General features: G+C 44.9%; 1 protein-coding gene across 3 annotated transcripts in view; it reads right to left on the reverse strand.

Moving 5' to 3' along the window:
• CALN1 (calneuron 1) overlaps positions 1 to 14,633 on the reverse strand; it is a 634,846-nt gene that overhangs the window by 20,903 nt on the left and 599,310 nt on the right. For all 3 annotated transcript variants that reach the window (XM_055392700.2, XM_063708594.1, XM_019031704.4), the window contains one exon: positions 9,968 to 10,124. In XM_055392700.2, the coding sequence (XP_055248675.1) occupies positions 9,968 to 10,124 (157 nt within the window). The remainder of the gene's footprint in view (positions 1 to 9,967; positions 10,125 to 14,633) is intronic.

Here is a 14,633-nt window from a genome sequence, read left to right on the forward strand (position 1 = left end):
TTTCACAGAAACTATTTATTCCCCAGTTGGTGATTTCGCTTTACTTGCCTCTCCCGTGCCGGTTGTCAGAATGTCTAGAAAAATCTGACAGCTGGTATTCCATTTAGGGACAACACTTGGGGGATGTGTCTTAAGAGGGCGCACACACAGATCTTGCTGTGCTTCTACTCAACTTCCAAATATAATATGCTTTCGTCGGCAATGAAATGGAAAATGAGCATGGGTGATGAAGCACCGTTTCATATGAAGACTTTGAAATGCCAAAGCCCAGGTAAATGACCCAGGGTGACCAATGAAGAGGCCAGGGCTGGGCATTGACAGGTAGACCCAGGTTAAAAGTATTTTCTTTGTTTTGACTCAGCAATTTTTTTAAAAAATTTATTTTAAGTTCCATGATACATGTGCAGAATGTGCAGGTTTGTTACATAGGTAAACGTGTGCCATGGTGGTTTGCTGCACCTATCAACCCATTAGGTAGGTATTCAGCCCCGCATGCATTAGCTATTTATCCTGATGCTCTCCCTCCCATTGCCCCGACAGGCCCCGGTATGTGATGTTCCCCTCCCTGTGTCCATGTGTTCTCATTATTCAACTCCCACTTATGAGTGAGAACATGCGGTGTTTGGTTTCCTGTTCCTGTGTTAGTTTGCTGAGGATAATGGCTTCCAGCTTCATCCATGCCCCTGCAAAAGACATGATCTCATTCCTTTTTATGGCTGCATAGTATTCCACGGTGTATATGTACCACATTTTCTTCATCCAGTTAAAATTCTTTTTATAAAAACATTGAGACAGGGTTTCGTTCTGTCACCCAGGCTGGAGTGAAGTGGTGCGACTGTGGCTTACTGCAGCCTCAACCTCCCAGGCTCAAGTGATCCTCCCACCTCAGCCTCCTGAGTAGCTGGGACTACAGGTGCCTGCCACCATGCCTGGTTATGTATGTATGTATGTATGTATGTATGTATGTATGTATGTATGTATGTATGTATCTATCTATCTATCTATCTATCTATCTATCTATCTATCTATCTATCTATCTATCTAATCTATCTATCTATCTATCTATCAATCGAGACAGGGTTTTGCCATGTTGCCCAGGTTGCAGGTTAAAATTCTTAGCCACTATTTGACTTGGGAAAAATGACTTCACTTTGTGGAGCCTCGGTTTCCTAATCTACATGAAAATGGTAACAGAACTTGTCTCTCAGGGCCATGCAGAGGGGTCAACGCAATGTGGTCATATTAGGTTGGTGCAAAAGTAATTGCGGTTTTTGCCGTTAAAACACTTGCCATTGCTGGGCACAGTGGCTCATGCCTGTAATCCCAGCACTTTGGGAGGCTGAGGTGGGTGGATCACCTGAGGTCAGGAGTTCGAGACCAGCCTGGCCAACATGGTGAAACCCCGTCTCTACTAAAAATACAAAAAATTAGCTGGGCGTGGTGGTGCACGCCTGTAATCCCAGCTACTCAGGAGACTGAGGCATGAGAATTGCTTGAACCCAGGAGGTGGAGGTTGCAGGGAGTTGAGATCATATCACTTCACTCCAGCCCGGGCAACAGAGCAAGACTGTGTTCAAAAAAAAAAAAAAGAAAGAAAAAATTGCCATTCCCTTTAATGGCAAAACCCGCAATTACTTGTGCACTAACCTAATAAATGACCAGCACTTGGCAGGCATGCGGGACAGTTCCCTTCCACCCTCTTCCTTCTGGACTGCATCCATATGGATTAAACAGTAAACATCCTGGAAGCAAGCACCATCAACCTTAATAGATAGTATAATGTGTCATGGGAGCACTTAATAAGAATCTGGTGACCGGCAAATAGATGATTCAACCACAAAGACCACTGAATTCCATAGATGCCAGCAACTGGAACCAAATAATAAGATATACATTCATCTCAGTGTCATTGAGCTTATGATCTCTAAAACCAAGAATGTCTGGTGCCTAAAATGGGTGGAACTGAGGCAAAACATCCTTAAAAACTCCCTTATTCAGTATGAATGGTGAATGGGTACTTTCAGTAGACACATACTTAAATGTCCAACCTGTTATGGGGATATGGGCTTGGTAAGTTTTTTATTCAGAGTTGGGGTCTTGCTCTGTTGCCCAGGCTGAAGTGCACTGGTGCAATCATAGCTCACTGCAGCCTCGAACCCCTGGGCTCAAGTGATCCCTCCACCTCAGCCTCCCGAATAGCTGAGACTACAGGCATGCACCACCATGCCTGGCTAATTTAAAAATTTTTCTTTTTGTAAGGAAGAGGTCTTGCTATGTTGCCAGGCTATGGTAATTTTTCCAAAAAATTAGGACGCAAAGATTGACAAGTAACACAAAAGTATATCAAGCTGGGTACGGGGGCTCACGCCTGTAATCCCAGCACTTTGGGAGGCCGAGGATGGGGAATCACTTGAGGTCAGGAGTTGGAGACCAGCCTGGCCAACATGGTGAAACCTTGTCTGTACTAAAAATACAAAAATTAGCCGGGCATGGTGGCGCATGCCTGTTAATTCCAGTTGCTCAGAAGGCTGAGGCAGGAGAATTGCTTGAACCCAGGAGGTGGAGGTTGCAGTGAGCTGAGATCGCGCCACTGCACTCTAGCCTGGATGACAGAAAAAGACCCTGTTTCAAAAAAAAAAAAAAAAAAGAAAAAAGTATAGCAAGCATATTTTATCATAATTACGGGATTCAGAGATATCTGAGAGACTGGGAGTGCCTGAAAGCCATGCTTTTAACCAAATATTCTCATGATACTGGGGACATATAAAGTTCTAATACTATGTAATGCCAGAGAGTTCCTGAATTCAGAGGGGTGAAATGAATTCATATGCACAAAGCACCCAGCACCGCGGGTGGAATGTGGTCAGCACCTGACTCAGTTTGAGTGATTTTCCATCGGGAAGCCAGGTGTGATTGATGGAAAGGTCGACTGCAGACCCCTGAGCTAGGGTCTTCTAGCCTCCTCCCTGCCTTCAAAAGGGTTTCTGTAGGGAATTCCTTTTGGTGCTGTAGGAAAATGAATTCTATATGCAATGTGAGCCCCTGATACAGGGTTTCCTGGAGCAGTCAGGAAGACTTGCCTTCTTTTTTCTTTTTTTGGCAGAGTCTTGCTCTGTTGCCCAGGCTGGAGTGCAGTGGCACAATCTCGGCTCACCGCAACCTCTGCCTCCCGGGTTCAAGTGATTCTCCTGCCTCCCGGGTTCAAGTGATTCTCCTGCCTCAGCCTCCTGAGTAGCTGGGATTACAGGCTCCTGCCACCACACGCAGCTAATTTTTGTATTTTTAGTAGAGACAGGGTTTTGCCATGTTGGCCAGGCTGGTCTCGAACTCCTGACCTCAGGTGATCCTCCCACCTCGGCCTCCCAAAGTGCTGGGTTCCTGCCTGGGTGCAGGCAGGAACCACTGCACCCAGCCAGGCTTGCCCACTATCCAGCTTGGAGTTTCATCCCATTTATTCTTGTCCCTTCCTTGGGAGAAAATGAAAAGGGTGATGCTTCCATATGACTGCAGGGTGCTCCTACCACAAAGATAAGGCAGACTGGCTAACTGGAGGGGCTGTGTATTTGTGTATGTGTGTGCGTGTGTGCGTGTGTGTGTGTGTGTGCGTGCATGTGTCTGTTGTTTGTGTTGACCTAAAAATTAAACAAGATAACAAAATCAAACCAAAAACAAACCTTTCCCATCAAAAGTGCCACAATCTTTGGGGTCTTATTTTTTTTCTTTATTCTTTATTCTTCCATTCATGTAGAAGGAATAGTCAATATTGCTCACTTAATGAAGACCATCTGAACACCTCTTAGTAAAATTATCAGACCCAAAATTCAGACAAATGAAAAATAGAATCATTGCTATAACATGGGCCCGCCACTGTGGCTCACACCTGTAATCTCAGTCCTTTGGGAGGCTGAGGTGTGAGGATCACTTGAAGCTATGAGTTCAAGAACAGGCTGGGTGACACAGCAAGACCCTGTTTCTACAAAAGTAAAAAAGTTAGCCTGGCATGGTGGCACATGCCTCTAGTCCCAGCTACTCAGGAGGCTGAAGCAGGAGGATTGTGTGAGCCTGGGAATTCCAGGCTTTAGTGAGCTGTGGTTGTGCCACTGCATTCCAGCCTGGGTGACACAGCAGGACTCTCTTTATGTTATTAAAATAAATAAATAGATAAACTGACTGGGTGCCGTGGCTCATGCCTGTATTTCCAGCACTTTGGGAGGCCAGGGTGGGAGGATCACTTGATGTCAGGAGTTCGAGATCAGCCTGGACAACATGGCAAAACCCCGTCTCTACTAAAAATACAAAAATGAGCCGGGTGCGGTGGCACATGCCTGTAATCCCAGCACTTTGGGAGGCTGAGGTGGGCAGATGGGCAGATCACTTGAGGTCAGGAGTTCGAGACCAGCCTGGCCAACATGGCAAAACCCTGTCTCTACTAAAAATACAAAAATTAGCAGGACGTGGTGGCACATGCTTGTAATCCCAGCTACTCAGAAGGATGAGGCAGGAGAATTGCTTTAACCCAGGAGGCAGAGGTTGCAGTGAGCCAAGACCGTGCCATTGCACTAGGCAACAAGAGCGAAACTCCATATAAAAAAACTATAAATAAAATAAAAAATAAAAGGATGCTGATGGCATTTTCAAGTCCTCCCATTAATTTCTAATAGAGTCCTTGTCCCTTGTGCTGCCCACAGCAGCATTTTGAAATCTTTTCCATGCTCCAGATCTCAGTCCCACCTCCAGCTCTGCTGAGCTCCCAGCCCTCTGATGTGGGATTCTTTAAGTTCCATCTCTGCCACAAAATGTCTGTTTCTTTGCCCATCTCTTAGTTTCTGGTGAAGAGGCAGATGGGCTCTTCCACCTTCTGATGGCAAAGACCTTCCTAATTGGTGTGATTGCCTGTTTGCTCTAATGAGAGCAGCAAGAAAGAAATTCCTAGGGATGAGGGGTGGGTTAGCAAGAGTAGAGAAGACCTGAGTGGGGGCTCTGGGGCTGAGGGAAGAGGCCCAGCCCGTTCCTTTCCCTCTCATTGGTCATGTGGGGTTGCGAGGAGGATTCAGTTTAATGAGAAAATAATTTCATCACTTGGAAGAAATAAAGGAAACCATCTTGGCCCTTCACAGTTAGGTGCTAGATTGATCAAGACTTGGGATGGAGGGAGCAGACAGAGTGAGTCAGGGATCTGAGATTGAACTGTTCTGCCCCGATACACCTTAGAAAATTAATCAAGGAAGAAGGGCAGGAGAGAAACAAAAATAAACCAAATTTGACACACACTCAGTGTTGATCGTGAGGTCAGCTCGTTTTCCAACTTGCTTCCTCATAGGCGTTTGCTGCCTATTGCCCCAGAATCACACAGACCCTATTATAAGATTATAGTTCTTTATAATATAATGATTTATATTCCTTTGGGAATATACCTAGTAATGTGATTTCTAGGTCAAATGGTATTGCTGGTCCTAGATCTTTGAGGAATTGCCACACCATTTTCTGATAGACTGGATAAAGAAAGTGTGTACATATACACAATGGAATACTATGCAGCCATAAAAAGGAATGAGATTATGTCCTTGCAGGGACATAGATGGAGCTGGAAGCCATCATCCTCAGCAAACTAACACAGGAGCAGAAAACCAAACACTGCATGTTCTCACTCATAAGTGGGAGCTGAACAATGAGAACACATGTTGGGGGGTGGGGGATGAAGAGGAGAGCATCAGGGAAAATAGCTAATGCATGCTGGCTTAATGCCTAGGTAATGGGTTGATAGGTGCTGCAAACCACCATGGCACACATTTAAATGTAACAAACCTGCACGTCCTGCACATGTACCTCAAAACTTAAAAATTAAAATTAATGAAGAAGAAAGCCAGGTGTGCACATGCGCACGCATGCACACACACAAACACACACGCACACACACACACACACGATTATAGTTTCCCCCTTTTTTTTTTTTTTTTTGAGATGGAGTTTTAACTCTTGCTGCCCAGGCTGGAGTGCAATGGCGCGATCTTGGTTCACTGCAACCTCCACCTCCTGGGCTCAAGCAATTCTCCTGTCTCAGCCTCCCGAGTAGCTGGGATTCCACGCACATGCCACCACACCTGACTAATTTTTGTATTTTTAGTAGAGACGGGGTTTCATCGTATTGGTCAGGCTGGTCTCGAACTCCTGACCTCAGTTTATCTACCCACCTTGCCCTCCCAAAGGGATGGGATTACAGGCGTGAGCCATTATAGTTCCCCTTAATTGCCCTATTGATAACAATTTGAACAGTATAACACATTAAGTTTTCCCTTTGAGATATTCTTTAGGTTCTGCATGTCAGTGAGACTACTGATGTCAGCTGGTCTGAAGGACCCCCCCAGGGAGCTGACTTACCAAAGAATGCAGTTTCCACATCCTGATGGTTTCATCAAATCAACAACCTCAATTTTTCAGTCTCTTGCCCTCCACAATCCCCTTAAAAACCCTAGCTCAACACTCCTCAGGGAATGGATTTGAGGGTTCCTCCTGTCTCCTTGCTCAGCTACCCTACTGTCATTAAACTGTTTCTCTGCTGCAAACCCTGCTGTCTCAGTGTATTGGTCTATTACTGAACAGTGGGCATAAGAACCTGGTGGTCCTGTAACAGGACGTCAGCAAGGGCATGGTTGACGTGGCTGGACAAGGCACGCAGCTTAGGCCAAGGGCAAAAGAGGATAGGGAGGAGTTGACAATTTGGGAGAGATGGGGAGGCCCCAAAGGGCTCAAGGCTGGGAGGAGGAGAGGGAGATTTAGGAGGTGGAAGCAATGCAGCTGTGCAATCAGGTCTTGATAGAAGAAGGGAAAGGTTCAAAATGCCAACGGGCCCCCGTTTGTGGATATGGGAGCAATATGGAAGCAAAGGGTCTAAGGTGAGCCACAGGGTCTCAGACAAACTCCTCTAGTCCTAGGATGCTAAGCAGGTAGACTCAGGAACTCAGTATTCTCTTCCTAGACACCTCTGCCCAAAATGCAACCAGGGAGGCTCTTTCTTGCATGTGGAAAGGCCTGTGAGCATTAAATATATTCACCCATCACTTTGATCACGCTTGAAAAATTCTTAAACCTAAACACAAATCAACGAGCTTGTGTCTGGGGGACAAACAACCCTGACATAATGTTTTTGCAAAGTTTCTCTGAGATAAAAGTATGCAAAAGGGATTATGTAATGACGGTCCCAGAGGTCATACAAGAATGCAACGTGCAAATTACAAAATAACAGCTTTTTTAAATGAAATAAGATAATGAATTTTAAACCACTTAGTGCAGTGCCTGGACTAACAGGCTCACACCTGTAATCCCAGCACTTTGGGAGGCTGAGGAGGGGGAATCACTTGAGGTCGGGAGTTCAAGACCAGCCTGGCTAACATGGTAAAACCCCATCTCTACTAAAAATACAAAAATTAGGCCGAGTGTGATGGCTCACGCCTGTAATCCCAGCATTTTGGGAGGCCGAGGTGGGCGGATTACGAGGTCAGGAGATTGAGACCATCCTCACTAACACAGTGAAACCCCGTCTCTACTAAAAATACGAAAATTAGCCAGGCATGGGGGTGGGCGCCTGTAGTCCCAGCTATTCGGGAGGCTGCGGCAGGAAGATTGCTTGAACCTGGGAAGCAGAGGTTGCAGTGAGCAGAGATTGCGCCACTGCACTCCAGCCTGGGTGACACAGTGAGACTCTGTCTCAAAAACAAACAAAACAAAACAAAACAAAACAAAAATACTACTATAGTTATTGGTTAGGTAATGGTTAGGTACCTAACCATGGTTAGATAATACCATAATTATTACCATAATTATTAATTATGATATTTATTAAATATTATTGTGATAATTATTACCATAATGGTTAATGTTAAGCCACTTAGTGCAGTGCCTGGGCTAATAGTTATTAATGGCAATTAATAATGGTAACAATTATTAGTCCAGGCACTGCACTGACTTAAAATTATTAATTAACCATTATGGTAATAATTATTAATAAACATTAATAATTATTTTATAACAATAAGCATTAATACTTTTTAATAAACATAATTAATACTTGCATTATGGTTATTAATAAATATAATTGCTATTAATGATCATTATATATTAATCATATTACATTAATTATAAATAAGCTATTGACAAATCATTAAAGCAAACCCAGCAAGGCTTCTATTTGGTAGCCCCTTTGTCAGGCACTTATTAATGTATAAGGTTTTGAGAAATAAAAAGGCCTTACTTCGAATTTAGATTATTTCCCAGTATAGCCTGACCTTTCCCAAATTACTAAGATCTATGACATTTCCCTGAACCAAACACTGATCCACCAACAAAGGCTGTTGTGGAAAATGAGATGATACCCAAAAATACCCTTCTCCACCCATCTCAAGAGTGCTCACTAGCAGTAGAGCGCTTGAGCCCCACATGCTTTCATTGTGTGGGGCTCACATCATCTGTCAGCCCCAAGCGAGATGGATTGGGAAGGCCAGGTCTGCTGTTTTCCCAAGTTTCAGTTCTCAATCCCTTCGCTCCTCACCCCTCCTCACCCTCGCATGTCCTGCTGGAAATGGCCTTGGCTGTGACCACCCCATCCTGCCCTTATAAGATCAGTGTGACTCCCACTCCAAATACAGTCATTGATGCTATCACCCCATTGTCACAGCAAGGAGACCAAGGCAACTTCAGGACCACAGCTGGGTTTTGTTTGATGCGCATGGCAGTTTTGCAGTGTTTAAATTTGAGTGACTTCAGAAGAGATCATTGCTTTCTGCTTTGCAACAGACTCCACTACTCCCTCTCTCCCACTGTTTGCAACCTCAGAGTATAGGCCATCTCCTGTTCCCTCCTGTCGTGGCCTTTAATGCTGGGTCCATGATGCAGCAGTTCAGCCAAGACAGGGCTGATGGGAGCCTGGGTTTGCATGGACAGTTCTGGTGCCTGGGACCAGCTCAGCTCCAAGCACACTAGCCTCCCTCCATAGCACTCTCTGGCTCTAAGGGAGACAGCTACGAGACCAGGCAACCAAATATATCCTTCTAGTGTCTATGTGACAGCTTCCCAACTATGTATACTGACTTATTTAAATGTTCAAAAAAAAAAAAAAAAAAGAAAAGAAAAAAAATTTGACCTCCTTAAGAAATGTCAGCATTGAACAGAAAAGTCGCCGATAGCCTGCTATATGATGTTTTAATGTAATTAAAAGATTTTTTTCTATACAACAGGGCTATTAAAGCCACTCTGATTTTCAAAGTTGGAAAGAAGGATTACATCCTTTAGCTTCTCAGGAATTCTCTACTGATTAGGAGATTCAGTAGGCTCTCTTTTTTCTTTAAATTTGCTTTCATGAATAAAAAAAATTAACCTTTCATGGGTCTCTTTTTTGGCCTCCAGAGAACCTTATTTCTTCTATAACTACTTGGTTAAGTTCATCAGAGGACTCTGTCCCTTTTTTTTTCTTTTTTTTGGCCAGTGCATTTGGGAACACAGAGGTCATCCATTCCTGAGAATTCTGCGAAGTAGGTGTAATTATCCTGATGTTTATAGATGAGGAAACACAGAGAAGGTCCATCCTTTGCCCAAGGTCACACAATGGACTCGACCCAAGTTTGCTGGACAGCCAAAATAGGCTCTTTGCACCACCCCATGCAGCCACAACCAAGAGAAGGCAAACAGCACAAAACCACACATCCAATCACACGCAGACCTCAGAGAGCCTTGAGAGAAGGGACAGGGTCAGTGGAGATTCTGCAAAAAATGCAGAATTTGGAGGAGAAAGATGGAGAAAATGAAACCCACCGCATCTTAGCAAAAAAGATTTTTAACCTCAGTCCTGGATTTTTGGCTTCAGTACAAGGCCACATCAGCCCAGGAGCCTGTGTGTGAATGCATTTTTCATATAGAGAGTGTGGTGCATTGGCCTGTCCCGGACCGGGGAGGGGATGGCAGCAGGGGCACCTACCTCCTTCAAACTCTGTTTGGCAGTTCCCCGAGGTCTCGTTCAGGCTCTCTTCCTCATTGATAATGATGTTCTCAATGTCCTTCATCGTTAGGTGGTCTCGGAAGGCATGATAGAGAATGTGCTTCAACTCTTCCAGAGTTATCCTTTGCATGTCAAACTGTGGAGATAAAGAGTAGTGAGATGGTCAGAAGCATGCGGAGATGGGAAGTCGGCTTGGGCCATGACAGGCCAGACCCACAGCTGCTCTGCAGAAACTTGTCTCAGCATTTCAGGATATCAGGTGAACAGTTTTCCATCCTGTTCAGCTCCAAGTATACTCGTGAACTTGCAGGGACTTACTGGAATGATAGAGAGTGGAACATATTCCCTTCGCTTTAGATTCCTGGAGAAAAAAAATGCCACCCGCCAGTCTGGTTTCCCATTCATCCAGCCATCTGCTGTCAACCCTGCGTACTTCGTGTACTTTAGAATGGTGAAACCCTTTATATAATGCATACGTCTCTAAAAATTTTATAATTTACCAACACTCTGGCAATCCCCATATTGGTTTAAGTATGTATCTTTTTTTTTTTTTTTTTTGAGATGGAACCTTGCTCTTTCGCCCAGGCTGGAGTGCAGCGGCGAGATCTCGGCTCACTGCAACCTCGCCTCCCGAGTTCAAGCGATTCTCCTGCCTCAGCCTCCGCAGTAGCTGGAATTACAGGCGCCCGCCACCACGCCCGGCTAATTTTTTTGTATGCTTAGTAGAGACGGGGTTTCACCATGTTGGCCATGCTGGTTTTGAACTCCTGACCTCAAGTGATCCGCCCGCCTCGGCCTCCCAAAGTGCTAGGATTACAGGCCTGAGCCACCACGCCCGGCCTAATTATGTATCGTTTAAAAAAAAATTTAGAGACAGGGTCTTGCCCTGTCATCCAGGCTGGAGTCCAGTGGTGTGATCATAGCTCCCTGCAGCCTTGAACTCCTGGGCTGAAGCCATCCTCCTGCCTCAGCCTCCCAAGTAGCTGGGATTACAGGCATGAGCCACTGCGCCTGTCTAACATTTATAATTTTTTGTAGGGACAAGGTCTTGCTATGTTTCCCAGGCTGGTCTCGAACTCCTGGCCTCAAGTACTCCTCCTGCCTTGGCCTCCTGAAAGTGCTGGGATTACAGGTGTAAGCCACTGTGCCTGGCCATGAATCTTGTTCTAACAAGATAAAAACACAAGTTCAAAGTCATGTTCATGAAGAAAAGCTGCTGAAGGAGAGGTGCAGAGTTCCTGATTACATCCTGCCCCTCCCCGAGAGAGGATTGTACTTTTCCACTCCATTTATATTAGGTTTGATAGTGTCGCTTTCTTTTTTTTTTTTTTTTTTCCGAAATGGAGTCTCGCTTCCATCTCGCAGGCTGGAGTGCAGTGGCGTGATCTCGGCTGACTGCAAACTCTACCTCCCGGGTTCAAGCAATTCTCCTTCCTTAGCCTCCAGAGTAGCTGGGATTACAGGTGTGCACCACCACGCCCAGCTAATTTTTGTATTTTTAGTAGAGACGGGGTTTCGCCATGTTGGTCAAGCTGGTCTCGAACTCCTGACCTCAGGTGATCCACCCGCCTCGGCCTCCCAAAGTGCTGGGATTACAGGTGTGAGCCACTGCGCCTGGCCAGTAGTGTCACTTTCTTGGCCAATAAAATGTGAGTAGAAGTCACACCTACCACATCTAATTCACAGCTTTATGAATCATTGTGTGGTTCTAACATTTGTTCTTTCCCTCTGCTATGAGAATTACATGCCCCAGATAGAGGCTGTTCCTTCGGGCTGGGTCTCAGAATGAGGATAAAGTGGGGAACACCTACAGCTGAATCACAATGGACAGCTCACGTCAGGAATACCCCGTGTTGCTATGAACCATTGAGATTTGGGGCTTGTTTGCTACGGCAGCATAACTTAGACCATTGTTGGTCTATGTCAAAAATAGAGAAATTGGTACATAAAACTAAGAGGCTACCATAACCAAAATTCTAAAATACAATGTACTGGTTCCGGAGCCAGGCAGTGAAAAATGAGAAAACCGTGACTGGAGGCTGGAAAGACACAGATCCCTGTAATACGATAGCAAAACATTTGGTAAAACTGTTGCCTGTGATACCTTGGAGGACAGGTAGATATTGAATCCGAGTCCAGTGGCTTTAGGTAAAAAGTCTGTGAAACAGAATGCCGTGATTCACAATTGAAATTAGTTGCATCTAACAGAGCACTACAAGAAAGAGATGAGCTCAGGAAAGAACTGGTTGATTTGCAAGCCAAAAATAAAAACCACTCAGAAATTCCTGGCGTTGCAGCATTGAAAGAAGCAATTGTTTCTTTTTTTTTCTCGTAATGATCTTGTTATCTTCCTATCCCCACATTTCTCAAAGCCCCCTTTTCTATTTCTAGTTCTATTTTTTTAGAGACAAGGTCTTGCTTGGTGGTCCAGGCTGATATGCTGTGGTGTGATCACAGCTCACTGCAACTTCAAACATCTGGGCTCAAGTGATCCTCCTGCCTCATCCTCCTAAGTAGTTAGGATGAGAGACATGCACCACCATGTCCAGCTATTTTATTTATCATTATTATTATTATTATTATTATTATTATTATTATTATTATTATTTGAGATGGAGTCTTGCTCTGTCACCCAGGCTGGAGTACAGTGGCGCAATCTTGGCTCACTGCAACCTCCACCTCCCGAGTTCAAGTGATCCTCCTGTCTCACCCTCCCAAGAAGCTGGGATTATAGGCACACACCACCACACCTAGCTAATCTTTGTATTTTTAGTAGAGACAGGGTCTGGCTATGTTGCCTGCCTCAGACTCCCAAGAAGCTGGGATTATAGGCATGTGCCACCACACCTGGCTAATTTTTGTATTTTTAGTGGAGACAGGGTTTCACCATGTTGGCCAGGCTGGTTTCGAACTCCTGGCCTCAAGCAATACTCTGGCTTCAGCCTCCCAAAGTGCTGAGATTACAGGCACTGCACCAAGAGCAATTGTTTCTCATCTCCAACTAGTAAGAGATAAAATAAAGAAATGCTTTAAGTAATAATACAGCCCTATTAAAACAAATCAATGCCTCTTTAAAAAAACCTCTGAATGTGTTAAGTGACTCTCCTAGGAAGCCTGTTATTAAGTTTAGAGAGAGGTATGTCTCAAAAATAATTGTGGATGTGTTTATTAGCATAACTGATTGGAGCCAGATAAAAATATAACTAAGTCCTTGAGAGCTATACTGGCCAAGAGCCAACAATCTTGGATTAAAAGACACTATAACTGTTCCAAACTTTAAAAGATCTTTGGGGCCGGGCGCGGTGGCTCACTACTGTAATCCCAGCACTTTGGGAGGCCGAGGCTGGCGGATCACAAGGTCAGGAGATTGAGACCATCCTGGCTAACATGGTGAAACCCCGTCTCTACTAAAAAATACAAAAAAATTAGCCGGGCATGGTGGCGGGCACCTGTAGTCCCAGCTACTCAGGAGGCTGAGGCAGGAGAATGGTGTGAACATGGGAGGCGGAGCTTGCAGTGAGCCGAGATTGTGTCACTGCACTCCAGCCTGGGTGACAGAGCGAGACTCTGTCGCAAAAAAAAAAAAAAAAAAAAAAAAGATCTTTGGACTTCCCAACCTATGGGCTCAAGCAATTAAGAGGATAAGCTACACGGGTCCCAGGAAGGGTGTATTACACAATGCCCTCATAGAGTAAGTACAAGAATAGTGGAAAAGGACAGCTTTCCTGGGAATCTTGGAGAACAATGTCATCCAGGGTCACTTCTAGGAAGCAGAAGCAGCTAATTGAGGGAAAATTCCTCACCCCAAGGTTTTTGTCCAACAGTGTTTCAGAACTGCTCTGAGCCTCTAACCGCTATGGGTATCCCATGTTTTGCTTTCCAGATCGGAATGTTTTTGGTGGTTGGCCTGACCCTGGTCCACCACCATATGTCAAGTGTGTGTTTGTGTCAGGCGAGGGTGACGGGTAATTTGTCTTTTTAGTTTTTATGTTTCCATACCAAGAAGAGCCACATCCAGATTTGATGAGCATCATGAGATTCTAGAGCTTGAGTCTGGTGTTACAACTGGATGGGACTGTTGGGAAGTCTCCCCTGGGGAGGGGAGGAGTATATTTTGCAGCTGAAGAGAGGGAAATGAATATTGATGAGCAAGAGTGTGGACTGTAACAGGGTCTATTATTTCCAGCTATAATTGAGCCTTGAAAAACATGGGTTTGAACTGTGTGGGTCCACCTATATGTGGATTTCCTTCTCCCTCTGCCATTCCTGAGACAGCAAGACCAACCCCTCCTCTTCCTCCTCCTCCACCTACTCAAGGTGAAGACCATGAGGATGAAGACCTTTATGATGATCCATTTCCAGTTAATGAACTTACTTCCTCCTCTTTATGATTTTCATAATAGCATTTTCTTCTCCCTAGCTTACTTTATTGTAAGAATGCAGTGTACAATACATATAACATACAACATATGAGTTAATCAACTTTTTTTTTTTTTTTGAGACAAAGTCTCGCTCTGTCCCCCACCCTGGAGTGCAGTGACGCAATCTTGGCTCACTGTAATCTCCGCCTCCCGGGTTCACGCCATTCTCCTGCCTCAGCCTCCCGAGTGGCTGGGACTACAGGTGCCTGCCACCACGCCGAACT

Source organism: Gorilla gorilla, chromosome 6 (genome assembly GCF_029281585.2).
Source record: "Gorilla gorilla gorilla isolate KB3781 chromosome 6, NHGRI_mGorGor1-v2.1_pri, whole genome shotgun sequence".
In the NCBI taxonomy this organism is placed as follows: Eukaryota; Metazoa; Chordata; class Mammalia; order Primates; family Hominidae; genus Gorilla; species Gorilla gorilla.